A 26,143-nucleotide genomic window follows, 5' to 3' on the forward strand; every position below is an offset into this window, starting at 1 on the left:
CCGATAAGATTCTCAGGAAAGCAGTTGAAAAATCGGAACTTAGATCTAGAGAAAGTCTATTTCCTTCCTCTCAGACACAGACAGAAATTAGCAATATTTCAGATACTCAACAAGATGGCCCAAGGATGATCACGGCTTTCAGCAGTGAGGATAGAAAATTAAAGGCAATTTTTAAAAAGAATTGGCCTATAGTATTAAGTGACCACATATTGAATACCAGGTTGCCAGCCAATCCCATTATCACCTTCAGACGGGCGAAAAGTATGGGGTCCGCTTTGGACAAAACTGCCCCTGAATTGAAGTCTAAAACCCCTTGGTAAAAACCCTCAAGAGGTTTTTTCAAATGCTCCAGCTGCCGCGCATGTAGATTTGGCATTAACACCTCGCACTATTTAACTCCTTTTGATACAGAGCCAAAAAAGATTAAAGGCAATTTTAATTGTAAAACAGACTTTGCCGTGTATGTACTGATGTGTACCTGCGGATTACGATATGTTGGTAGTACCAAGCTGCAGGTGCACGTCAGGATTCTACAACATTTGCGCGCGATTTTGCACAGTGACCCTGCCTATCCGGTGGCCCGGCATTTCAAAAGAGCACATAACAAAGATTTATCTTGTTTAAAGTATTTTGTGATCGGAGCTATACCACCCCTGAACAGAGGAGGAGACAGGGAATCACTTCTAAGACAGCTGGAGACAAGGATGATACTAGAGCTAGACACGCGTTGGCCTAACGGGTTGAACAATATTGATGAGATGCATCACTTTTTGTGATGTATTGCATTGTTCTTCCGTCTATATTGCCTGTACATTTCCCCAGACCCGTATCCACTATCTTTTCCTCCCTCTTAGTTAGGTTCCCTATTTCGAGGTTGAGGTCGGGTCTGATAACATTCCTTGCTGCTTTTTGTACATAACTTGATGAAACTTTTCCTTTTTGTATATACGTGTATGTAGATATTTCATATATATATATTTTTATATGTTTATATCCATATACATTTCTATTTTTCTATATTGTTTTCTACTTTGATAAGATGAAGAATATCATGAGTATAGACATGAAATTGCCATATATATTTTTTGGGTTTTACATTTGTCATCATAGGTGTATATATATGCTATTTAATCTTGTGTATATATATCATCAATAGTTTATCACAAATCTAGGTGTATTTATTGGATTTCATAAGGTTTTAACTATTTATACTATTTATTATTATTAAGGGACGAATCATGCACATAGAATTTTGTGGTCATCAGTTGTACCCAGGGATCTGTGAGACTGATATGTGTTTTGATATTTTTCGTCCTTTTGTTAATGAATGGTATTGCACATTATCTCGTACAGCTTTCTCTTCCTCGTACTTTTTACAACTTTTGCACTTTATTTTCAACCTTCACTTAGCACTTTATCAAAACTGCCATGGTTATGCGAGCAGACAATCTTTTTGTACATTTTGATGTAGGAGTTTCCCAGCTTTAGTAGTTTTTCAGTATTCATACAAGAAATGAGGTTTTGTCATATTTCAATATTACATGATGTAAATTGGACTAATATATTGACTGCCTGAAATGTACATTTATGATTATGGATTTATCCAGTTATTTATCTTATTTGTCTGTTACCGTGAGATGCATATACATAAACTGTGGTAGTATGTTTTCACTGTTCATTAGGTCACATGACTCACTATGTCACTGTGAAGGGGTGTTCACTTTCTAAAATTGTATTTAAAAAGCATTAAGTCTTAAGTACATGTTGCAGCGTGAACAAGGGCATACCTTGCCAGAAACGCGTAGCTGCTTTCTGTGTACCGAAATAAAAACGATATGCTGATGTTTCGTGGTCCGTCTCCCTTCTGTTTGCTGGTGTGCTGAGCAGGCGCTGGAAACACCGAGAGATCCAGAGGAGTCACGTGGTATATATATATATATATATATATATATATATATATATATATATATATATATATATATATATATATATAAATATATATATATATATATATATAAATATTCGGGATAAGATTCCAGATTCCACAGTCTTTAACACTGAAAGCATCCAGGCACTCACGAGCAGGGTTTTATCAAAAGCTTATTTATTTAAGCATGTACCATCAACGCGTTTCGGGAGTCAGGCTCCCTTGATCACGATGTTTTTGCGTTGGTCTGAGCCTCCCTTTTCACACACATATAGGGTGATAAAAACAGTAAAAGGACTCACAATGAAACACTGTTAGAGTAAACACAGTGGCCATCTTGACATTTTCCAAATACATAGATATCAAAGTGAATATCTTATTGCAGGACCTCACACAACAAAGCATTTATAAGGGGATAATTTAAAAAAATGTTCAAAATAGAAGAGATATATATATATGTGTATCATTATCTCTTAGATGTAACATTAACAATTTTCAAAGTGCAAGTGCATATTTCATTCAACGGAAACATGTTAGCTCCCTTGTGCAAACAAAAAGTCTTATGTTTGCGATTTAAAAAAAGGCAAGTGCCTATTTCAATCGATCGTAACCCTTTCTTTTATGTGAGAGAAATAATTGTCCTTAAACATATGTGTTGCCAGAAAAAGTCACTGTATTAAATTTGACACAGTCTAGTCTCATAGGAAATCGTCCTGGCTCTAACTATCAAGTTTACATTACTACAACATGTGGGAGTTATACTAATGGAAATGCTGTCAAACAATTCTACCTTATTAAAAACATAAAGTGCAAGTGCATTGGTCAGCAGATAAATATATACTGTAAACAAATCGACTGGATATTGCACTTGGAAAATGACAAAGTGCTAGTGCTCAAAAGGTACTTAATATCTCAAATAAAGTGCAAATATTTCTGTGTTTCTCACAGTGATTCATATCTACATACCATCCTCCTATGATATATAATTACATAGCATTGGAGGGATTCCTTGGTCTCATTATAAAGGTGCAAGTGCCTTTACCTCAAAATACAGTACTCCTTTAATGTAAACATTCCACGCAAATTGCACAATGAATTGCATGATTCCAAAGTGGCAGTGCATATCACAGAGCAAAAGACAGCATTACTACATTGTAAAAGATTTCTCCCAGAGCCTTCATTCAAGAATAAAACCACCTCTGTATGTGAAGATACAGAAAGGAAAAGCTTCAGATTTGAACCATTAAAATCAGTAAGAAATTTTCACCAAAAGGAAGTTCATAATGAAAAAATCTTAAAAATGCAGTTCAAGGGTCGTCGAGGTTTATGAAATAGTTCATTGTATTTACACAGTCAACCCAAACAGGTGTATAGGTCTTCATCAACGTTCAAACCCTGTGGTTCCTTACAATTAAATTCTAAAATAAAGTAAGTCTCCAATCTCCTTAACTCCCCCTTTCTATCTCCCCCTCTCTTCTTTTTTGGGACTTCTGCAATACAGGAGTATAACAGACCTTCGGGGTTACTTTGGTGATGGAGTTCAAAATGTCGAGCCACAGGGTAAGACCTATCCTGGTTCACTATTGCTCTTCTATGCTGTAGAACCCGTTGGTGTACTGGTAAAGTTGTACTTCCGATATAAATCTTGGGACAGGAATATCTATATATATAATTAATCATCATAGTGTCCGAATACTCTATTCTATTTTCACTGTGTAGGTTGAGCTAGATTCTCCATGAACATGTTGCTTATTAAAACACTTCATTTCTGTCTTTGTTTTGGAAAATGCTAGTGAAATGATTCTAAGTTTTTTCCACTCAGCTTTAAAAATATACATTAATTGAGAAATGAGAGTTTGATAACTTTAGTGGGAAAGTAACTGTGTTAAGATGTACTTTGTGCTGCCAGGGCCAAAACTGGGTTAGCACCAGTTTTGCCACTCATCTGACCTCCAGAAGCTCAATGCACATTCCAGGTTGGTGTTAATGCTTTTCCTCTGGCCACCTGTGGGTACAGAAAGACAAGGGGTCAACGACTGGCATGTTAATAAGGATTAGCCATCTTGGAAGAGTGCAGCAATAGTTGGCAGAACCAACAAAAACTTTCAAACAACCTCCTTTGATTTGGAGATGCTACATCAGGCAGACCGGTTCTGCTCCCATTCATTCCCAGGGCCCTCCTATACTCTCTGACTTCAGTCCCAGTTCTTGGCCTGATAGAAGGAGAAGACTTAATTCTAATTATGGAAGTGGTTTAGGGAGAGCCAAAGAGCCTTCTGATGGGAGATAGGGTTAGCCATTTTGGATTTAGGACTTCTGGAAGTGTTTACATAAAAGTGAAAAGAAGCTGCTGCAAAATGAGGTGGACAAAGGCATGAAAGTAGAAAGGACTGGGTAGGTAAGATTCTTCAATCAGTGGTTAGTGCTTGGAATGAGACCGGAATATTATAAATTCCTCCTCAGAACATTCCTGGCCTTGGGAACAGTCCACCTGAAGAAGAAGACCCTGCTGGAAGAAAGAAGACTGAAGGACTTCTAGCTCCTACTGCCACCAAGGGACTGGAACTGCTCTCCAAGATTTCTGTGGTTAATTTCCAGATTGCCTGCTCCAGGGATACAAAAAGCAGATGGACTACTGACTTAAAAAATGCCAAGCTGATCACTGGGTACTGAACTCCTCAGAAGCCCCGACTGGTGAAAGACCTTGTGCCAAGACGTGTTCAGAAGGAAAGTTCGCAACAGTTGGAGAACGTTTGAACTTAGTCATTGTTTCCATCTTTGAAGGATTATGATAATGTAAGAGGGAGGTTGCACCATATGTCAGGCTAAAAAACAGGTTTGTCTCACTTGGAGCATTTTACTGTGCTGAAAACTGGTCCACGGTAAAGGTATATGGTTTTGTTGAGCCATGCACTGCTACAACTTCCAACCTTGCCTCGTGTGAGGGTTCTGAGACCCAAAAATAAAAATTCCAGAAGGTACAACCTTGGATCAGGGTGAAAGGGCAAATCTATTCTGACAATGATGCAACGATGCAGCCTCTTTGGCTGCGCAATCCAGTTTGTAAACCTCATAGCTTTTGGTACCCAAACAAACTGCTTCAGAGGGAGCTTGACAATCACGTTGCCTACTCCAGGAAAGCCTTGCCAGCTTCAGACTTGGCCTTTGCACAAATGGAAAATTCTGACTTCCCAAAAAAGTATATGTCTAAAGGTAAAAATCTTGACCAGGCCAGGCCTCTTGGTGTGTCCCACTTCCACTCACTACCACCTCATTGAAGTCAGAATGAAATCGTGGTTAGGACTGAAGGACAAGATCTTAATCAGATCTTATGCACAGGATTCTACGTTTGGACAAAATTCTGACTTTTTCCCAGAAAATGAGGAAGATTAAAAACCAGAATTAATTTCTCTGTATTTTCAAAATATGTTTTCCACTAAGGAATAACCAACATTTGTAGATGTGTATTAGGCTTCCTACAACTGCATCGCTTAAAATTGATCAGGGCCACTAGAATTATATGGCAGGGAGGATCAAATTATGCTACAGGATTGACTATATTATATGACAAGAATATGCACATTATGCAGTGTTCTTCAGCACACTTTTTGATAGTATTACTTCATTATTTTGTCAGTTTTACACGTGTTAACACTGTCTGGACAATGATTTATCTTTAGTACCAGCGTAACGCGCAAACATAGTAGTAAACAAAAGAAAGTTGACATGTCAACCTTAGTCAAGGATATTTCACAGTACAGCAACATGTGTTGCCACGTTTTCACCAACTTGTGATCTGCTTGAGCTAGAAGCAAAATCTTTTTTTACTTTCAGATTATGTAGCAGATGATGGATTATGTGGCAAATGCGGAAAGTCCATAAATATGTGGAAAAAGCTTTGCCCTAACACCACATAATTCTAGTGGCCCTGTCCATGATTAATCACTGACATTGGGCTTCCACGCAGTAGTAAACTAGTTGTACAGACAGCACTTCAGAACCCCATCAGCGGTAGTAGAAGTAAGCACTATACAAGTACTGGCACCATGCCATACCTTGCTCCAGCTGACCATTGTCCCTCATGTATTCTTAGATAACCAATGATAATGAAGGAAATGGCCAGATGAGAGCTAGCTGAGAGTTAATCACTGATGTGCAGCCAGCGCTTTCATTGCTGGCCTAGCCTCTTTACTGAATATGACGATTTGCACAAAAGATGTATGTTTGCCAGTAAGTGCAAGCACACTATTGTGCCACCATATTCTTGCATTAAGTCTATCTGTGCTTCTTTTTCTAACCAGGCGAAGAGTGGCAAATACTAGTCAAAGAAAACACAACGCTCAGTATTCCCTGGAGAGATAGTGGCATCTACATTGCTGCCAGCGCCACAAAGAGTGTACCAATGACTTTGCAAATTTTACAAATGTCTAGAGATTTTTACCAGATGTGAAAGACAACGCCTGGCTACAAAATTATTCCGCAGAGCGAAATTACAATCTTAAATATTTATAATTTTTGGGAAGACGTGCTAGCTTGATCCTAGGCCCTGCCAAGAGGGCTGAAGGCCGCACTGTGTGCCAAGGAAATTAAGTAGTTTGGCCAGCGCTGGAAGAAGTGTGTTTAACAATCATCAATTGAAGTATTCACTGCTGGCTTATGTTCATGTATCAAGAACGCTGCTAGTGCCTGTATCTATTCATGATGTACTACTGCATCTAGTGTATATGTTTGTTAATGTAACAAGACGTTTACTGTAGCCAAGGGAGTGAACTTGTGAGCAAGTAACACCTCTCCCAGAAACCAAAACCTTTTTTCCGTACAGTACTTATTGTTTGGTCCTTATTCTGAATGGGCGCATGGGGTATAAGCACAGTAAATTGTATAGACCTTCTGGTCAGATCATTCCTTGTTTTTGTCCCTATTTTGCCGAAGGAGGCTGCACACAACCCAACTGTGCTCCATTTCTTTTCTGAACATTCTAACTATTTCAACTCACTTATCAAATGGGTGATTTTGTGCTCTAACAATTATCCTTTTGAGGCCTATAATCAGATGTTTGCTACTGCCAGTGCCACTGAAATTATGTCATCTCGTGTATTTTTTCAAATAATTAAGGATTTGCTACCTTTGCTATATAATCCAACACCTGTTGCATTTTCTGCATATTTTCTCAAAAAATCCCGTATTTTACAGGGCAACATTAATCACGTGTTAGTCCAAGGTGAAGGGCGGCAATATAAAGTTGCCAGACCATAGCAAAAACAACACAAAAAGCAATAATAAGAAAAAGTGGGTGCAGGGAACACCAAACAGGGAAGCTTGCACAAGGAACAATAAAATAAAAACAAATAACAGAATTCATACAAAGAAGCTATGCTTCAGGAGGTGGATAAACACAGGAATACGGAGCATAGCAGTGCTGCCTTTTCTGCACATCACCCAAAATTGTTTGCCATTTGTTCTGGGCCCTGATTTTGCTGGTATTAAGACTCTGCCATTCCGTGTCACAGTGTGCATGCTCATGTCCTAAAATGGTTTTGTTAAAACTGATTCAAGTTGTTTCCAGCCAGGCCATAGTAGATGGCACAGAAATGCACCAATAGCATAGGAGTTAAATGTTATTTGTGGGCTCCAATGTGGATTTACCTCACCCACAAAGATGACAAAAAATTTGTATGGTTCTCAAGGAACCACTGTGATCCGGCTGGGCTGCAATTTGATAAAATGCAGTGTCACATAGGGAAACCTATTTTATATATTAATAATAGTAGCGGGTGGCAGGGAATGAGAGTGGAGGGGCAGGGGAAGGGTGCTTGGTGGGAGAGGAGGGGGAGGACAAATTTAAAAAAGCAAAAAAAAAACACTTACCTCATCTGCCAGTCCTGACTTTCCTCCGCTTCTCCAACGACGCAGCAAGTCCTGGAACCAGGGAGAACCCAGGCCCCCCATACCCAATCACAATGCTGCAATGCAGCGTTGGGATTGGCTTAGGGGAGCCAATCACAATGCTGCAATGCAGAATTGTGATTGGTCTGAGCACTGTGGATCGGTGCTCAGATGTGGACTGGGGGCCTGTGCATGTTCCCCACCACTGTGTAAGCAGCCTGATGGGGAAAATAGCCAGAGACGTCTGACCAAACAATCATGGGCACTTAGAGTGTGAAAACCACTCCTCCCCCTGTGCCACAAGCCCCGCCCTAACCAAGCCACGAACCTGCGAATTTTTTTTATTATTATTGTATTTTTCCTGCTCAAAGAGCAGTGGGGCATCCGCTCCTTCGCCTTAGTGGAGGAACCGCCCCTGATTAAAAAGTCTCTCCTAAAGTATATCTCATGAACCCACCCGACTGGGTGATTTATATATCTATATATATATGATCGTGCTTTAGCGCCACAGAAGACTTGCACTCCAGGATGTTTTTACTCCAAGAAAGTTTTAATCGGCTGAGCATTTCGACCATACAGGTTGTCGTCACGGCCTTTTCTTTCCTCACTTACGAGGAGTGTTTGTCCCTGCCTTTAAAAAAAAGGTGCATGACAACTGCTCGTGTCATCAACACGATTTCCTTCATTGCACACGTTGACATATGGATTACTGGGCCTTCTCTTTTACAGGCATTATGTAAACACACCTAGTAGATCCTTCATGGCTCTATGCTAAGTGCAGTTATGGAACAACATGACAGTTCTGAACGGAAGAAACAGCCAGGTTTTGACACATGCATCTCCCTCAGCTTACATGTAAATAATATCAGGTATATAACAAAGCCAGACACTGTCGGGTATATTTATCTATTTTTCTGGCAATCTTTCGCCATAGGTAAACACACCCTAGAAATCTACTCTGTTATTTTAAAGCCAGTTTTGGTATAGAGTAAATTAAACAAAATAATTGCACAAATCAGTAAACACATAGCGACAGCTTAAGTAACAAGTATAAAAAGGAACATTTGCTAAATATTATACAGAGTGAATTCTAAAATGCCCTACATGCCTAAGCAGCAACAGGATTGAACTAACGAGTTTCAGAATTTCAATTGGATCATCACACATTTGTACCTGTACTTCATTTCTGTTTGAGCAGTATGCACTCCTGGCTGCTGCTAAACAGGGTTAACCGATGTTTCTATTACAAAATATTGTATGCAACTCTCTCAGGAGCAGAGGTGTAAGTAGCTATTATTCCATTCTAAATGTGTTTATTTTGAGAAAGGTTAACTTCGTAATCATTATGTAAGACGAGAGAAATATTGTGAGAATTCCCTACAACACTCATGGGAAAGCCTAAAGTTATTCTGCTTTCTTCTAAACATCATCTATTTAAATATATAAGACACCAGCCGGGGGGGGGGGGGGGGGGGGGAGCCCTTTATGGGGTTGAACTGTGGGGCCACTGTTTCGACAACTCACTGGCTCTGATAGAGAACAACTTTTTTAGACGCCTTCTGGGGCTCCCGAAGGGTACACCACTTATTCCTTTGAGGCTCGATCTGGGAGCCGAACCCATAAAGGATATAATCGCCAACCACCCTCTTCTCTTTTGGCGACGACTCTGGAGCACCCCTGAACTCGTCACCTATAGGGAGGAATTAAAGAACGTCCTGTCCATTCTGGGAGCGGGGAAGCTACCATGGCTCCAACATATCAGACACCTCTGCATTAAAATTGGGAGACCTAACCTCATGCCCCCTCATTTCAAAGAAATCACTCTCCCTGGTACTAAAGGAACACAATTTGGCATGCCTAACACAGAACAGCCAATTGGGTGTTCTAACTGACAGCTTTTTGGAGGTCAAACACATCTATAAATTCGAGCAGACTCTGGACAACATCCAGACCTTTATGGCAAAGAAACCTTATCTCCAATTTAGGCATGGAACACTTCCACTAAGGGCTTTAACTAATAAATGGAGAGGTATTACAACCACTCCCTTGGGTTGTCCGGGCTGCATAGAAAAAGAGTAATCTGACCTCCATGTACTGTTATTTTGCCCCCTTTATAAAACAGCTAGAGTAAGGTGGATTCGGCAATTATGCAACAACTTGGGCCTCAGGAACTACTTAGTAGTCAGGATCCTGAATTACTATTCTCTATCGATTGCCTTTAAACATCTCAAGGTTTCTGTTCTCAATATGGTGCACTCGCAGAGCTAGGATTAAGGTTACAGAAAGCCTGTGTAGTTAGGTTCCAGCAAAACAACTGCCATGAATGATAAGCTTCTCTTGCTCCTTGGTAAACTGTATTCGTTCTATGTCTTTTTTTTTTACTTTTATTGGTATTTTAACATACACAATATGTCATATTTGTATTGTGACCCCATTTACATTTTTAACTCGGTTTTATGTAAAACTTTATATTATTCAGTGGATCAATTGCCTTAAATTTTAAATTTTATATTGCGTTTTCTATTCTGCTTTTATGATTGAAAACTGCCGAAATAAAGCTTTATTGACTTGACTTTCTATTTAAATGAATATGTAAACTAGAAGCATACAATCAAAATGCATGATAAGTATATTCAATGTGACTCTCATTGTTCTACTATAATAATGCTCCTCCAGCTATTTCATGTGTATAATGACTTTTGAGGCCTAAGCAAATGCACAGCATGGGGGCGGGGGAGAGCTTAAATCCATACAAGTCAAAATATATAATACTCTGATATATTTCCTCTCTTTTATGTATAGACTCTCACTGCTCCCTGCCACCTCCCCTGCTAGGTTGGTGGATTGTAGACGCCTATATGGTTTGGTACCCTGCCCATCACACTATACCATAGATCATCTAAGTAGATCCCTGCTCTTGCCCCCATCTCTGACGTAATAAAACCCCTGAACCGTATCAATGGATCTGCAGATTACATTCTAATCCCAAACTATTCTCAATTATATTTTGTGCGCTTATATCTCAAGACAAGATATTAGTACAGCTCTGGTCACAACACCTAAATGCTTCTCTCATTTGATCGCAATAAATTCAACACTGCCAACCATACGGTTTCCCATAGTGTAGAGTGCTATAATTCTGAAAATGCGATTTTGTACCCCACAATGTGGTGCGAAGCGCTATACAAAAACTACTGTACATTATAGCTCAAAGATCCCGGCCCACCAACCTGCCAGGTTAGCACCTTCCTTTAAATTCAGATATTTTCCTATAGAGAGAAGTTATACAGAGCTAGCAGGCCTCTCCAGAATCCCTCTAGAATAGATCAAGTCTATACGAATGTGTTAGAAGGTGCACAGCACAGTGTAAAAAAGATGTTTGAAGCATTTCATCATTTGCCCTGGTCAAAATATGTGCTCTTTATAAATTGGGTGCAGTGTTTTTGCTGCACCCTTTGCAATGCATGTCAGATCTCAGGCTGCTTCTCTGTAATATTTGTACTTGTTTATCCCAGTTCTTTTCTTTTTATTTCTGTGCTATATATAAGACAACCATTGCAACATTTAGTGATGGGTTTGCTCTTCTGAATCTCTTTGTGCCCCCAGAGTGCATCAGATTTTATACTGCACTGGTGCGCTCGAGTTTAAAAAAATATATGTCTATGAAGGAAAATGTTCCATTCTTGCTGCTCTGATTTCTCCTTTCATTTTCTTCTCCTCCTGCTGCCATGCCGCCATTCGGAGAAAACCATCGATGGGTAATGAGGGGTAGCAGTTACAGCCACTGACATGCTATATGGTATTCCTGGATACTGCCTTTGCTACCCATGGAATCAGGGTCTCTGAAGGGAGAGGTTAGAGCAGAAAGGAAATAGGGCTTCTAGAGTCATGTTTACTTTTTATCGCCTGTGTATATCTATACATTTTGGTGTTTTATAGTGCGCTGATTGGAATCTTGCGATATAAATAAGTTACACTCTAGACATCTGCTAGTTGTCTTTTTACATCTCCGTTTTCTATTGCAAAGATAGAAGCTGTCTAAGGAAAAAGCTTTGTTAAAGAGCTTGGTTTAGTATGTATGTGGCATTTATATAGTGCAAACCTACCCAGAAAGGAAGCAAAACACTCTACAGGGTCATAGGCAGGCAGACAGGCAATGAGGATTGTTACTGCATTGTGATGTAGTGTTCTTTCAAGAGGTGTGTCCTACTCTTTTCTAAATCGGAGCAGCATCAGGGTGGTACGTATGGATGCCGAGATGTTGTCCCAGATCTTGGGTGCGTAGATGGAAAAGGCCTGCTGACTTGATTTTTTCTTTATTAACACTTCGTAGTCACCAGTCTAATGGTGGCCTGGCAGCGGGTGTACCGAGAGCCACCGAGATGATGAGCATGTCCGTACGCCGGTGATGTGCTGGTTATGCTGACTTTGTAAATGATGTAGCTTTTTCTGAAAATGTTGGAGGCTGCCAAAGGACGCTAAGGAAGTTCCTTCAGGATGTTGATAGTATCATATTTCTTCTGGCTCCGAAGAGACATGCTTTGGTGTGCTGGATGCCCGTTTGAAGTGCCAGTCTGGACTCTGGTAGGCCACATGAAGGACAGTGACACAATTCAGATGCGAGAATACAAGGATTTGAACAGCAGTTCTAAAGTTGCTTTATGGAAGAAATGGGTTAACTTTCTTTAGGCAAGAGAACTGTTACTAGTCCATCTTTATTTTTTTGGCAACCAATTGTGAGGTTGGTGTCCATGGTGAATCCAAGGGACTTGGATTTCGGCGAAAGCTGAGGTTCGAAGCCATTGGGGTTCATGCGATTGAATCAGATTTGTCCTATATGCTGTTGATTGTTCTTGGCAAATAATAAGAATTCTGTTTTTGTTGAGTTGAGCTTCTGGTAGGCGCTGGACATTGAGGTCTAGATGAGGTGTAGGCACCGTTTGTGGCGTTGGATGTCTGGAGCAGAGGAGACTTTCAGGGTGAGTTGTATATTGTTGGCATATTGGTGAATCTTGGTTCTGTTATCTATGAGTAGAACCCTAAGGTAGCTCCATGTAAAGGTTGAATATGAGGGGAGACAGTAAGAAACCTTGGAGGACTTTGCAGCAGTAAGGGATCATTTGGGTCCTGGAGGCACCATGTGAACTAATGGTGTTGATGGGATAGGTGGGATTCACTAGCAATGTACTTGACTGGTGCTCCTCCTATTCGAGACTCAGAGTGTGGCTGAGGGATAAATGGTTGAGTGTATTGTAGCCAGCAATATCAGGAGTCAGCGCCTATCTTCATACGTTCATCTGTGATGTTTGAGGAAGTGGTCTCTCTGCTGCTGCATGACCTGAAGCCTGGTTGATAGACCTTAAGGTGATTGTCAGCACTGATGTTATTTTAGAATTGAGCACAAACTAGTTTTTCAGTTATCTTGCCAATGAAGGATAGGTGAGTGATGGGCTTGTAGTTGCCGAGGTCTTCATGGTCTAATGTAGGTTTCTTTAGGGGTGTCAGAAACTTGCCTATCGTTAGAGATTCTGGGAAGATGCCTTGAGTGAGGAGTTTCATGAAGTTAGATTCAGCTCTGGGTTTGGGGTGAAGAGTATTCCAAAGCTTTGCACTCAACACTCCCAAGGATCACTCTCCCTGTTTTTGCTGGTTAAAGGGGTGGCAAAGATTCTGTTGTTAGGTTGCCAGCCAAATGTTGCTTGTGGGGAAATAATGAGAGGACACTGCTGTGAGCATGCCAGGTCTTTTGTTCCAGTAAACTTTGTGGAGGATGCCAAGTGACTTGAGTGTAATGCTTGTACGACCTGGAACCCAGTGGAGTGCTTTAAGAGCCGGTCTGGACTTACCAAGATTTAGGCACATCTTGGTGGCTTGAGTTTGTCATCTCTGAAGTCTGTCAGTCAAATACTTGGGGTAACTTGTTGAAATCACATTGTAATAACCAATCCCCTCACAATGAGTCATCTTATCAGTTTGATATTCGTTTCCACTTGTTAGTTCCCTTGTTATTCAGCAGAAAATATGAGGCTCTTGGACAGTACATGTGGCTAAACCTGTGAGGTCAAAGGTTGCATAGTTTCCTCTAGCACTTTTGTGAATCAACATCAGTGTACAAAGTGCTGTTCTGCACCTCAAACATACACTACTGAACATAGCCGTCCAGTGGAGTAAAACCCAGTTAAACCCCGTGCATCCACCTGATTTTCTCCATCTAAGAAATTGTAATTATTTATTTCTGAAGTGAATTATATTGAAATGATTCTAATTTGATTGGATTTGTCAGAGCTCGGGGTGAATTGAGATAAGATTTCACTATATCAGACGTCAAATATGAACTGACAATACAGATGCAAGTTGATAAACCCTCTTCTCAGTCTAAGCCAGTGCTCTGGTTAATCTATCGATTCGGCAAATATATTTTTGGTGATCATACTAGGTACAAATGGCGTTAACCTGTTTACAATAAACCTGCTTTGCTGTGGGGTTCCCCCAATAATTTCCCCCTTTCCCTCTACCATTAACAGATACTGTGTGGAGCTAGCATTTGATAATAAAGGTTGTTTTGACCCAGAAAACTCCCAAGTGTATCCGAGTGCTGCCTTCTCATAGTTGCAGGCTTAAAGATGCAGACCATTGTCTGAACGTTTACAGGGAAGACTAGTATTGGTGGTTTATCATAGAAAATCTATTGATAGACGATTTTTGTGTACGAGAGTTGACACGAAGCAAAGGAAATTAACTGGGTGGCTTTCATCTGGAGAACAGGCATCATCTGGACATTTACTCTCACTGGTGTTTGTCTTTATTTTTTCACAGTCAGCTTGGACCACTTCCCATCTTGGTGTGCATCTCATCCTGGGTTCCACTGTAACGTCAGAACTTGAACTATAACATAGCGTGATAAAGGACTTGTGGGAAGGGCCAGTCTGATACTGGCATATATCAATATGTTTATCTATGAGTTTATATTTGTTAACTAGTTAAAAACTCATTGGCATCCGAAATCTAGGGACTGCCAACATGCTGTCAATAAAATATTAGTGAAGCACCATTGAGCTACTGTAAATACGTTTTCTGTGTTTTTTTCTTGAAAGTCTGCAGGTTTTCTTATTCACCAAGATGTTGTGAAAGTTGGTGTTACTTCAGAGATGAAAATAATATGTCTTCAGAGGGGAATTTGTTTAATTTTAGATAGTGCTAGAGTCCACTTCTCAGAGAATTATATAGTGTTGTTAATGTTCCATTAGTTCGTTTCCCATGAATTGCCACATGACTAAGTATGAAAGTTTGAATTCCACTTGGGCCTTGTAACAAAAGGCCAGTGATGTGGAGCCGAGAATAGAGCTCGTATTGTACTGTATTGTAATTGCATGTATATAGCGCTTACTACCCCTGGTGTTGAAGCGCTATTTTCGGTGAGTAGCACGCTACTCTGGGACCCATTAAGGATTAGTGCTGAATTAGTATAGTGAAATATGAAAGTAATTTGAGTGGTGTTATGTGAATTGGGGAGGATATCGGAGGGATAGAAGAGGTAAAAAGGATTGCATTTATATAGAGCTTGTTACCCCTAATGGGGTGTTGAAGCACTTTCTTGGCAAGTAGCATGCTACTCCGGAGTCCATAAGGATTAGTGGTGAATTAGTATAGTGAAATATGAAAGTAATTTGAGTGGTGGATATTAATCAGTTATTTGGATTCAGAAGGATAGCGGAGGGACAGAAGAGAGAAAATGGTTTGCATTTATATAGTATGATGGCAATCATTTTGTTCCCACAAAAGCAAAAACAGCTTGTGGTGGATTATCTAAGGTTTTAAACTTCTTGGTGGCTCTGACGGAATATGAGTATTATTCTGTCCCGTTGCTCAATCTGACTCAAGTATTCGTGGTGAGGTATACTGTGGATATGGCGGGCTTCATCAAAGTAAAAGTGGATTATGCAGACAGTATTGTTTACCGAAGCCAAAAATTACAGAATCTAATCAGAAAAGCATTTCCTTTTAACTTCTTCCTGAATGTTGAGTTGTTTGCTATTAACTAAAACTTTCTACCAGGGAGTTCGTTTTCTAAAAGACTTTCTATGTCTTAGAAGAAGTACCTCAGTTTCCAAACGATGGTTGAGGTTATCCTGCCAAAGTGGCAGAATTAGAGATGGCCATCATTTGTAATAAACAGAAACCAAAGTCTGAATAAAGCAAGAGGTTGTCAAGAGACTGTAGAGATCTGTAGAAATAGGGGGGAAATGCTGTTGAACATAGGGGATTGCCACTGGGTAGTGTGGTCTGCGGCATGCTAGTAACATACCAGGGCCATTGGAAGTATGTGAATCTGCTGCTGCGGTGTTAGCTTCATAATTATGGATTTACCACAGATGGCAAATCTACCGTATGCTGCATTATTTACAGATGTCAAAAAAACGTTTGTTCCTCAATCCAGCAGTATTATTGTGCAAATCACCAGAGTCAAAATTATGCTGCATAATTTATCTTTTTGTGCTTTATAATTTAGTCATTTACCACTACTGCATAATGGAGCATTGTTTGTTCCTCTGTTGGCGGATAATTCCAGTAGCCTTGTATTTCATTTTTCCATAATACATTATGGTCTGCTTCACAAAAAAGTAAACCAATGATTTGGAGTTGAGTCAGATCCCTTATCACCAGTGCGTGTCTAGTTGCACATAGCAGAAAGGTCCAGATATGAAGGGAGGTTTTCTACTTTTTACCCTGTGCTGTAGTTTTTCTTTAATGTTGATGTTGTTCCTCATAAATTCCTACAAACTTGTATCATAAGTTCAAGGCATTTTTTTATCTGTAATCATAGCAACCTTTTGGATCTACCAAAATCATTTCCGAATCCTAAATTTGGTTGAGGGTCTTCTAAAAATACATACTTCCTGCATGTCCCTTCTTGGGAGAGAGCTGAATGTTACATTTCATCTTCATTGACTCCTAGATTTATTGAAAAGGGTCTTCATGCAAATCTAAGTGTTCCACCTGCCTGGCTGATGCATAGTTGATAGATATCTTTATTCCAAGGTACAGATAATGAATATTAGGATACTGTGGGTCTGATGAATTTCGATGACACTAACCCATCATCTTTTGTGTAACTTCGTACAGTGCAGAGACAATGAATTTGATATACATTATTGAAATGTTATCCTCTCTCACTCAATGGTGTGCTCTATCCTCACAGACACCCATTTCGTAGGTTAACGCTATGGCATGGCCGCGGTTTGAATGAAGATGTAACTTATTGTAATTGTGGGAGGTGGTCACTGCTTGTCACTTGCTGCAAGGTATGTAATGCACTAGGCTAGTTACTACAAAGATTTTACACACTGCATTGCACCTTTTAAGTTTCGCAATCCAACCTTTGAAACTGCTGCCAGTTTCAAGTAGGTCTTCATAATCTGTCAACTGCTCTGCAAGACAGCTTTGTCCACTTGTAATAAACGTGCATGTAGTTCACACTGAAACAGTAAGTGCATAAAAATCTTTTTAAACAAATGAGAAATATTGTTTAAAAGAAAACGCCTACCGCTTCAAAATGCAGCATGCTGGGCATAATGGCTGGTGTCCACCGGAAGCTTGCCATTTTTCACTGCTTATTGATGATTATTGCTTTCACAATTAATATCACCTGCATGACTTTAGCAAGGCAAATCAGTTGTCTATGTATGTTGGTGTTTCATTTCCTCCTATTTGCAGTTTTTCTCTTTGTTTTTGTTTTAGGTTCGGGATATTACGCGGTAGAAGACGATGAAGATAGATACTCACACCATAGATATGCCAGTAAAGGTGACCGCTTTGCTTTACATACTAACATTCTACCCTTTTAGGCCACTGTTTCATGAATCATGAACAAAACACTAATGCACATTTAAAATGCTGAAAAGTTGTTAATAACCTATGTTTCTTACAATTAAGAATGCTGATGTGAACTTGATGTGCATTCTTAACCTTTTGCAATGGGTCAGTTTCTGCAGGACCAATTCACAATGTCTTTTGAGCATCAAAGTTGAACTTGAATGCACAAAAAGTGGCATTAGAGAAGGTGAATGCCTGATCCTGATTCACAGAATTGGGATCTGCAGACATTCACGGTCGCAGATGCAATTGATGACCTTGACATGGCAGATTTTCTTCTATTGTAGAAGTAGTTGCATGGACATGAAAAAATGGTGCATAGGGTATTGTCACAAAGGGCCTGCAGCATGCTAAGAACACTCATAAAGGTAAGACTTCGCTGGCAAACGCAGTAGTTTTGCAGAGCTAGTCCTTAGAAGCAATTGAAAATTCACTTGAATTTTTAGGGTGTTTTTAAATTTACTACGTTTTCCATATTATCCTGCCAAAATATTGTATCCAGAACAACCACTATGTCATGAAAGTAAGTATGCATCAGTAAGTATAGATTTACTATTCTCAACTTCACGTCTATCAACCTTGAAGATATCGACATTGGTCATTGCCCGGTGCTTATTAACTGAGCTCAACCCAAGAAGAGAAAGTCTACTCTTGAAAGTAAAAGGATGCAAGTCATATGTATATTTTATTGTGTTTTTTTCTATACATTGGACCTTTGTGGAGGGCAAGAGAGCATATAACAAAGGGCATAGGCTCTAATATACTGTTCATGATCATTTACAGGGATTTAGAGTAATATAGGTTCTTATGAAGGTGAGTCTTGTGGCTTTGCTAGGTGTGGTGGCTTAGTGGACTAATGCATCAACTGTAGGGACCTGTGTTTGACCTCATGGGCACAGGCTCCACTCCCGGCAGGTCCAATCATCCTTTCGTCCTTCTGAGGTTGATAAAATGAGTGTCATTGAGTTGGGTAACAATAAACATCTGTTATTCAGTGCTATGATGCCCTGGGTGTATGGCCGCTTTACAAATACGCATGTTGTTGTGTGGAGTGGTTGAGCCCAATTTATTTATTTATTTATTTGCAGAGTTTTATATAGCGCTGGCAAGATCCGGAGGTCTCAGAGCGCTTTATATGAGGATTAGCGAGATATAAAATGACATCAGTTACAGAAGCCTAGTTTCACATAGGAAAATAAAAACTGTGTTACACAGTAACAAGAGTTGCTATAGCATAGAATACCATATACACACATCATATACACAAGACGTGATGTTAGCTGAAACTGGGTCTCTATCTTATGCTTAAGAGTTACATTTCTTTTTAAAGTTGGTCAAATTTATGCTTCTTTGGATTGAAATTCTTTTTTGAGATGCAAATGTGTTTTTGCTTATTTCTATCAATGGACAGCCTCTTCTATCTGGTATTTATTTTCCCAAATCTGTCACAGAATGAAACAAACATTCTCCCTATCATCCTGAAAAGAAGATATTCACTCAAGACAAACTGATTGTGCCACTCACATGAGTAGCGCTGTAAAGGTAACTCAGACCTGCCACAGCAGTGTCTACAGCCAGTTTTAAAACTGCCATGTCAACCTGGAAAATGCACCCACTTGCCAGGTCCTACCCTTCCTTTTTCTTACATGTAAGGCACCCTTCAAGTATGCCCAAGGTACCCCCATAGGCAGGGTGCAGTGTATGTGACAGGTAGGACATGCACTGGTGTGTGTGTGTGACATGTCCTGAAATTGAAATACTGTCAATTTAGTTTTTTACTATTGGAAGGCTATCTGCCTCATAGGCTAACATGGGAGCTACTTTGTAACATTTTACAAGTATAACTTCCCATTGGGACAAGATTGAGGAACATAGTTTAGGCTCTCTGAACTCAGAAGTTAATAACACTCTTTTAGTAAAGATGGTTTTCAAATTGTGTGTTTAAAAAATGCACTTTCAGAAAGTAGGCATTTTCTTGGTTAACCATTCTATGCGTCTCTGCCTGTTTGTGAATTGACTGTTTGGTTTTGGAGTGAAAGGGACTGGGGATGTGCATTCACTGTAGACAGCCCCGGGGGCGGTGGGGTATTGAGGTGTGCCTGGACCTTCCTGGATAACTCAGAGCTGAACTGAATAGATCATGTCTGCGTTTAGAGTAGTGGGAGGAGTTGTCCTTGCACCTGAATAGGGCCTGTTCCCCTTGCACAATGTTGTCTCCGCCCCCTGTGGCCATACTGCACCAGTGATGACAGAACTGGTTTAGACTGGGCTCAGAGACCCTGGCACAAAGAAGAACAAAAAGAAAATGGGGTATTATAGTGGGCCTTAAACCCCAGAATTCTGGTCTCAAGAGGAACCTCTGCCAAGGTGAAGAGCTGGAGAAGCTGTAAGGAAGAGCACTGCCCCATTGCTGTGTGGATGCTTTTCTCGGTTGGCCTGCAGGGGCTGCTTTTGCCAAGGAGACTCCAAAGACTGAACTGTGCTGTGTATCCTGATTGAAGAAGATCTCAAAGGGCTTGGTGTAGAGCTTGTCTACTGTTCTGAAGTCTCAGGGACACAAATACTTCATTTCCTCTGTCCTCCTGCACCTAGAACCGTTGTTTCAGCTGCCACAGATGGAAAAAGCAACACCGACACCGGGGAGCGATGCCGTGACCTGCAACAAAAGCGTAGGCATTGCTCGTATAGTGCAGAACACACCGTCTGACTTGCACCCCAGCCCGACACCTGCAGACGACGTACTGTATCTCTGATGCCATCCCTGATGAGGCCGCTGTCTGCACTGGAGCCGAGGACAACACTCGTGACCCTCACGGCACACTGCCCCAACTCGCACCACAGCCACAACCTCACCAATGCTTGTGCTTTATCATCGCGGAGCTGACACCTGACCTGGGTGACCTGCAGAAACCTTCGACCCCGCATTGTCGTAAGAAACCGATGCCTCACCTCTCCAGCAACAGTAAGGAACTGAAGCCTCACCTCCCCAGCCTCGCAGTAAGGAACCAACACCTCATCTCCCCTGTGGTCGTAAGGAACTGATGCCTCACCTCCACTGTGGTTGTAAGGAACCGATGCCGCCCGGCACCAACGACGCATCACCTCCACAACGCCGTGCACCGTCTTTGTTTTCCTCGCTTGCCAAGGTACTGTCCTTGGCTTCTGTATGACTCTGTGCCCGGCCTGCGCATGGTGTGGTCGGCGCCGTACTTTGGGCTTTCCATCTCGATGTCATAATAGCCTCAGGTGGAGCTGTTTGTTGCTACAAGCTTTATTTTTGTGAATAACCTATTTTAGATAATATCTCGACATATGCATGGTGGATTTTTGTCATTTTGGTCTTGTTTTGTTTAGATATAGCGTACCTATTTTTCTAAACTGATGTGGTTTCCATTTGTAGTGTTTTCACTCTGTTACTGTATGTGTGCACAAATGGCTTGGAGATAAGCCTGACTGCTCATGGTAAGCTACCAAGGGGGTGGGCAGGGGGTTGTCTAAGGGCATAACTCCCTTACCCTGGTTAGAAGCAAGGGTTCCTACTTAGGCAAAGGTGCAAAGCATTGCCAACTAGCGATCTCAATTTCTAACACTACTCTTTTGTCTTTTTTATTTTTTAGTCATCATTGTGTGCTGAAACTATTTATTCTGGTTATGGTAATACAAAGTCAATAGAACCTTTTCTTTGTGCTGATAAGAATTTCTTGTGATAAGCATTAAAATTAGAAATGTTTTCTACATCTCTTTTATGTACACCTTCCTGCTTGCAGGTGCTCAAAAACAATATTCATTTTCATGCAAGCATGAGAAGCAGGGTTTCTTTTTAATTATTCTGGCATGTCCTTGCAGTATAATATGTTAGAAAACTAACTTTCATACTTTCTGGCTTTGCCAATGCATGTTTACCCTTTTTCTGCAATCCAATCAGTCAGACCTTCCCACTGCCCTGCCTGCCTCTCTTTCCTTTTTGCCTTGAGTGAAGATTACCAAAAGTCTGTCCTCACGTGCAGGTCCTTAATATCTCCATCAACCCACCCAGGAGATGTTACCTATCTCTCCTGCATTTACTAGCTTCTGGCTACTTCAGCTTACCTTGTAGCAGCCAGTAACCTTTACTGACACTACACTGACAGGGTAATGCCCACCAAGACTAGAATACGTGATAAAGCCATGCTAGCTATCTCAGTTTCACTGCAATAGACCAATTCCAGCAGCTGCTAAAGTTTAAGTTGAGCAACGCTGCCAAACTCTGTTGTGCTTTGGCTCTATAATACCAGTGTAAGTGAAACTTGATTACTAAAACCACTGTTGAGTGTTCTTATAGCAGTGACCACTTCTTTCTTCCCATGTACCATTCTAACATATTCGTCCTACTCCCCTCCACCTGACCTAACCAGGCATGCCTTTTAAAGTTCTGGTTAATGAATTAAATCGATTAAGCTGATTCTTTCACTGTACAGCACCTACTGACTCTGTGGTTGTGAAAGTCTAACATTCTTCACAGACCCATAGCAATTTTGGTGGTTGGGAAGTTGTGCCTTCCATGGGGCTGCACCTCGTTTGCTGTTGTCCAGATACCAAAGACTCCTAATATTTAGGTGTCTTTTGGGAGGCTGAATCTTTGACTGCGTTGCATTCAATTCAGCTTGGGAGAACCACATAAACTCATAGTTAGCTTGTGTTTTTTGGGAACCTGAGTCTTCTGGTATGTCACACTTTAGCCACCTCATTCTGGGCCCCAGAGACTTATAATAAAAAGGTAATTTGGGGTAATGTCCTCATCTGCCAGAAAAATATGCTCATACTTTGTCAGGTGAGTACTTGTCAGATGCAAGGTTCGAGTCAGCTAAATCTCAACTGAATGAGGGAATAACGCAATAAGTGTCTAATCCATCACAATTCCTTGACTCTGTTGAATAGCAAGACAGGTGGTGGCAATGCGCCTCAGGTAGCCTAGAAGTGAGGCAGCTACTGGAACTAATGTAGAAGAAAAATAGGCTGCTGGCCACTTTGCTCCTCCATGTTACTGAGTAGGTACTGAAAATGAGCACCCTTCTCATTCATAATAGAATAAATACAAATATGTTTCATAGTAAGTATTCCAAGAGCAGGAGCAGTACAGAGGCTATGTCAGAGCTCGAGGAAGGCATTCAGGCATTTGTTGTTCCATGGTACCCAACACTCACATAACAGTGAATTAACTTCTGTAAAGGCTTTGCAATCAGGGAAAGTTTTGGAATCCATTGACAACAGTAGACATCCATTCCCAAAAACATCTCCAAATCTTATGAGTCTTTGTTGAATTAATATTTAGAATCACAGATATGCGTTCTGTAGACACTTTTCTTACTCCTTTTTTCAATTTTGTGACCCCAGTGAATAACCTCTTTCTGGCAATATTGCATTTTTTCGGGACACTTTATGACCATTTTCTGATAAATATTTCAGCAGGTCAATTGTATCCAGTTTACAAGCTTCTTTTGGTTTTGCTGCAACAATCAGATCATCTATAAATTGCATCAGCACTGAACTGCAGGGCAGTTGTAAACTCTATAAATCGTTCTGCAGAAGTTGAGAGAATATTGATGGACTGTCTGTGTAACACAAAAAATGGGGGAGGGAGGACAAGGAGCTGGCTCTAGGTCCAGTGACTCGTGCTCCTGAAAAGTAGATTTGTTGTACGGGCGAGTCACAGTTCCTACGGATAATATGATAGAAAGAGGGGGGAAGAAGGTCGTTCTCTTAATATAATGCCAAGGTACGGTATGTCCTTGTCTTGGTGCCCTCACACACCCCGAAGGATGTCATGCTTCATCATTGGGCAGTGCTCCTCGTCGTTCCGGCGAAGCAATACCCTATGGGTCCCCCAAAGGGTCACTTTTTCAGAGATCTTTTGAGTGATAAAGCTGTAAAGGTATTCTGTGCAGTGTTAAAAGATGGCTGGAGGGGGGAGTAGTAGGTTTAATCAATAAAAAAAACAAAAGATTGTGCTACTTGAAGGTGATAATGGCCCCCGGTAGCTAGACAAGTGTCACATCCATTTTATGGACATGTGAAAGGTCAACATGTTTCGCGCAGTATAGCGGTCTCAGGGGGAGATCCTGTGCGCTTCTTCAGGACCAAGGTAGAAAGTGAGATGAGTGCCAGTGCAGTGTTGTGGCCTGTTAAATAGTCATGCTGCCACTCTTACGGGTAGTAAATTGATGTAATCTATTAAAAAAAAGGTGCAATGTGCCATGAGGTTCCGGTGAAGTTTTTCCTTTTGTAATAGTTACGATGAATAAAGCCGGTATATTAAACTAACCGACCTCTCACTGCCTCAGACTGTCTGTATAGCCCAGTCAATCAATCAAGCACGCTACTTACCCGTGAGGGTGTCAAGGCACTGAGGGGATGGGGTGCCGCTACTGCTCGAAGAGCCAGGGTTGCTGTATGTGGGTAGGGAGGGTGTTCCAGGTCTTGGCGGTGAGGTAGGAGAAGGATCTGCCACCGGAGGTTGTTATTTGGATGCGGGGGACAGCGGCGAGGTTGAGGCTGGCGGAGCGGAGCTGGCGGGCGGGGTGTAGAAGCTGAGTCTGCTGTTCAGGTAGGCTGGTCCGGCGTTGTGGAGTGCTTTGTGTGTGTGGGTGAGGAGCTTGAAGGTGATCCTCTTGTCGACGGGGAGCCAGTCTAGGTCTCTGAGGTGGGGGATGATGTGCCTGCGGCGGGGGATGTTGACGATTAGTCGGGCGGAGGCGTTTTGGATGCGTTGTAGTTGTTGTAGGTGTTTGGCTGGGATTCCTGCATAGAGTGCGTTGCCGTAGTCCAGTCTGCTGCTGACGAGGGCTTGTGTCACTGTTCTTCTTGTTTCGGTCGGGATCCACTTGTAGATCCTGCGGAGCATGCAGAGGGTATTGTAGCAGGAGGAGGAGACGGCGTTGACCTGTTTAGACATGGAGAGGGAGGAGTCGAGGATGAATCCTAGGTTGCCTGCATGGTCGGTGGGTGTTGGTGCTGTTCCCAGTTTGGTCGGCCACCAGGAGTCGTCCCATGCTGAGGGGATGGGTCCGAGGATGAGTACCTCTGTCTTGTCCGAGTTCAGCTTCAGACGGCTGTTCTTCATCCAGTCGGCGACAGCCTTTATTCCCTCGTGGAGGTTGGTTTTGGCAGTGTGCGGGTCCTTGGTGAGGGAGAGGATGAGCTGGGCGTCGTTGGCATAGATGATGTTGAGGTCGTGTTGGCGGGCCACATGTGCGAGGGGGGCCATGTAGACGTTGAACAGCGTCGGGCTGAAGGATGAGCCCTGGGGGACGCCGCAGATGATGTCGGTGGCCTCGATTGGAAGGGCGGGAGGTGGACGCTCTGGGTTCTGCCGGAGAGGAAGGACATGGTCCAGTCAAGGGCCTTCTCCTGGATTCCGGCTTCTAGGAGTGGTGTCTTTAGAGTGCGATGGCAGACGGTGTCGAAGGCGGCTGACAGGTCCAGGAGGATGAGGGCTGATGTTTCGCCGTTGTCTAGTTGGCGCCTGATGTCGTCTGTGGCGGCAATGAGGGCTGTCTCGGTGCTGTGGTTTCGTCTGAACGTGGACTGGGATGGGTCCAAGATGTTGTTGTCTTCCAGGTGGCAGGCCAGTTGCATGTTGACGATTTTCTCGATGACCTTCGCCGGGAACGGGAGCAGGGAGATGGGCCGGAAGTTCTTGAGGTCCTTGGGGTCCGCCTTGTGCTTCTTGAGGAGGGCGTTAATTTCGAAGTGTTTCCAGTTTTCCGGGAATGTCGCTGTTTCGAAGGAGATGTTGATGACCTTCCGTAGTTGGGGTGCGGTGGCAGTGTCTGCTTTGTTGAATACGTGGTATGGGCATGGGTCTGACGGAGATCCTGAGTGGATGGAGTTCATTACCTTGCTTGTCTCGTCGTCGTTGACGTTGGACCAGGAGGTCAGGCGGTTGGCGCTGGTGGTGTTCACAGGGGAGGTGGGGTCTGGCGTAGTCGGGCGGTCATGGTGTTGAAGCTGTCATGGATGTCAGCGATCTTGCGGTGGAAGAAGATGGCTAGTGAGTCGCACAGTTCTTGTGAGGGTGATATGTAGTTGGCGTTGGCGCTAAGGTTGGAGAGTTCCTTTACGGTGCTGAAGAGCTCTTTGCTGTCGTGTGCATTGTTATCCAGGCGGTCTTTGAAGGAGGATCTCTTGGCTATTCTGATGAAGTGGTGATGACTGCGAGTGGCGTCCTTGTGGGCTGCGTGGTTGTCTGGAGTGAGTTCGTGGAGCCATATCTTCTCCAGTTTCTGGCAGGCGCGTTTGGAGGTCTGCAGCTCGTCCGTGAACCAGGTGGCTCTCTTGCTGGCGTGGTTGTTGGAGGGTTTCTTGAGTGGGACGAGGGTGTTGGCGCAGTCGTCGATCCACTGTCTGAGGTTGCGGGCTGCGGCATCTGGGTTGGTGGGGTCGGTGGGTGGGTTCTGGGCGAGGGTGGTGATCAGCTGG

At 42.1% G+C, this 26,143-nt stretch overlaps 1 protein-coding gene across 2 annotated transcripts in view; it reads left to right on the plus strand.

Annotated features, from left to right (window-relative positions):
- SRPX (sushi repeat containing protein X-linked) overlaps nucleotides 1-26,143 on the plus strand; it is a 401,322-nt gene that overhangs the window by 166,032 nt on the left and 209,147 nt on the right. The window contains exon 2 of one of the 2 annotated variants that reach the window (XM_086934154.1): nucleotides 17,552-17,617. The exons of the other annotated variant lie outside the window; for it this stretch is intronic. Within the exon in view, the coding sequence (XP_086790280.1) occupies nucleotides 17,552-17,617 (66 nt within the window). The remainder of the gene's footprint in view (nucleotides 1-17,551; nucleotides 17,618-26,143) is intronic. 2 annotated transcript variants of the gene reach the window in all.

The sequence above is a fragment of the Lissotriton vulgaris genome, chromosome 8 (assembly GCF_964263255.1).
Source record: "Lissotriton vulgaris chromosome 8, aLisVul1.2, whole genome shotgun sequence".
NCBI classification, from domain to species: Eukaryota; Metazoa; Chordata; class Amphibia; order Caudata; family Salamandridae; genus Lissotriton; species Lissotriton vulgaris.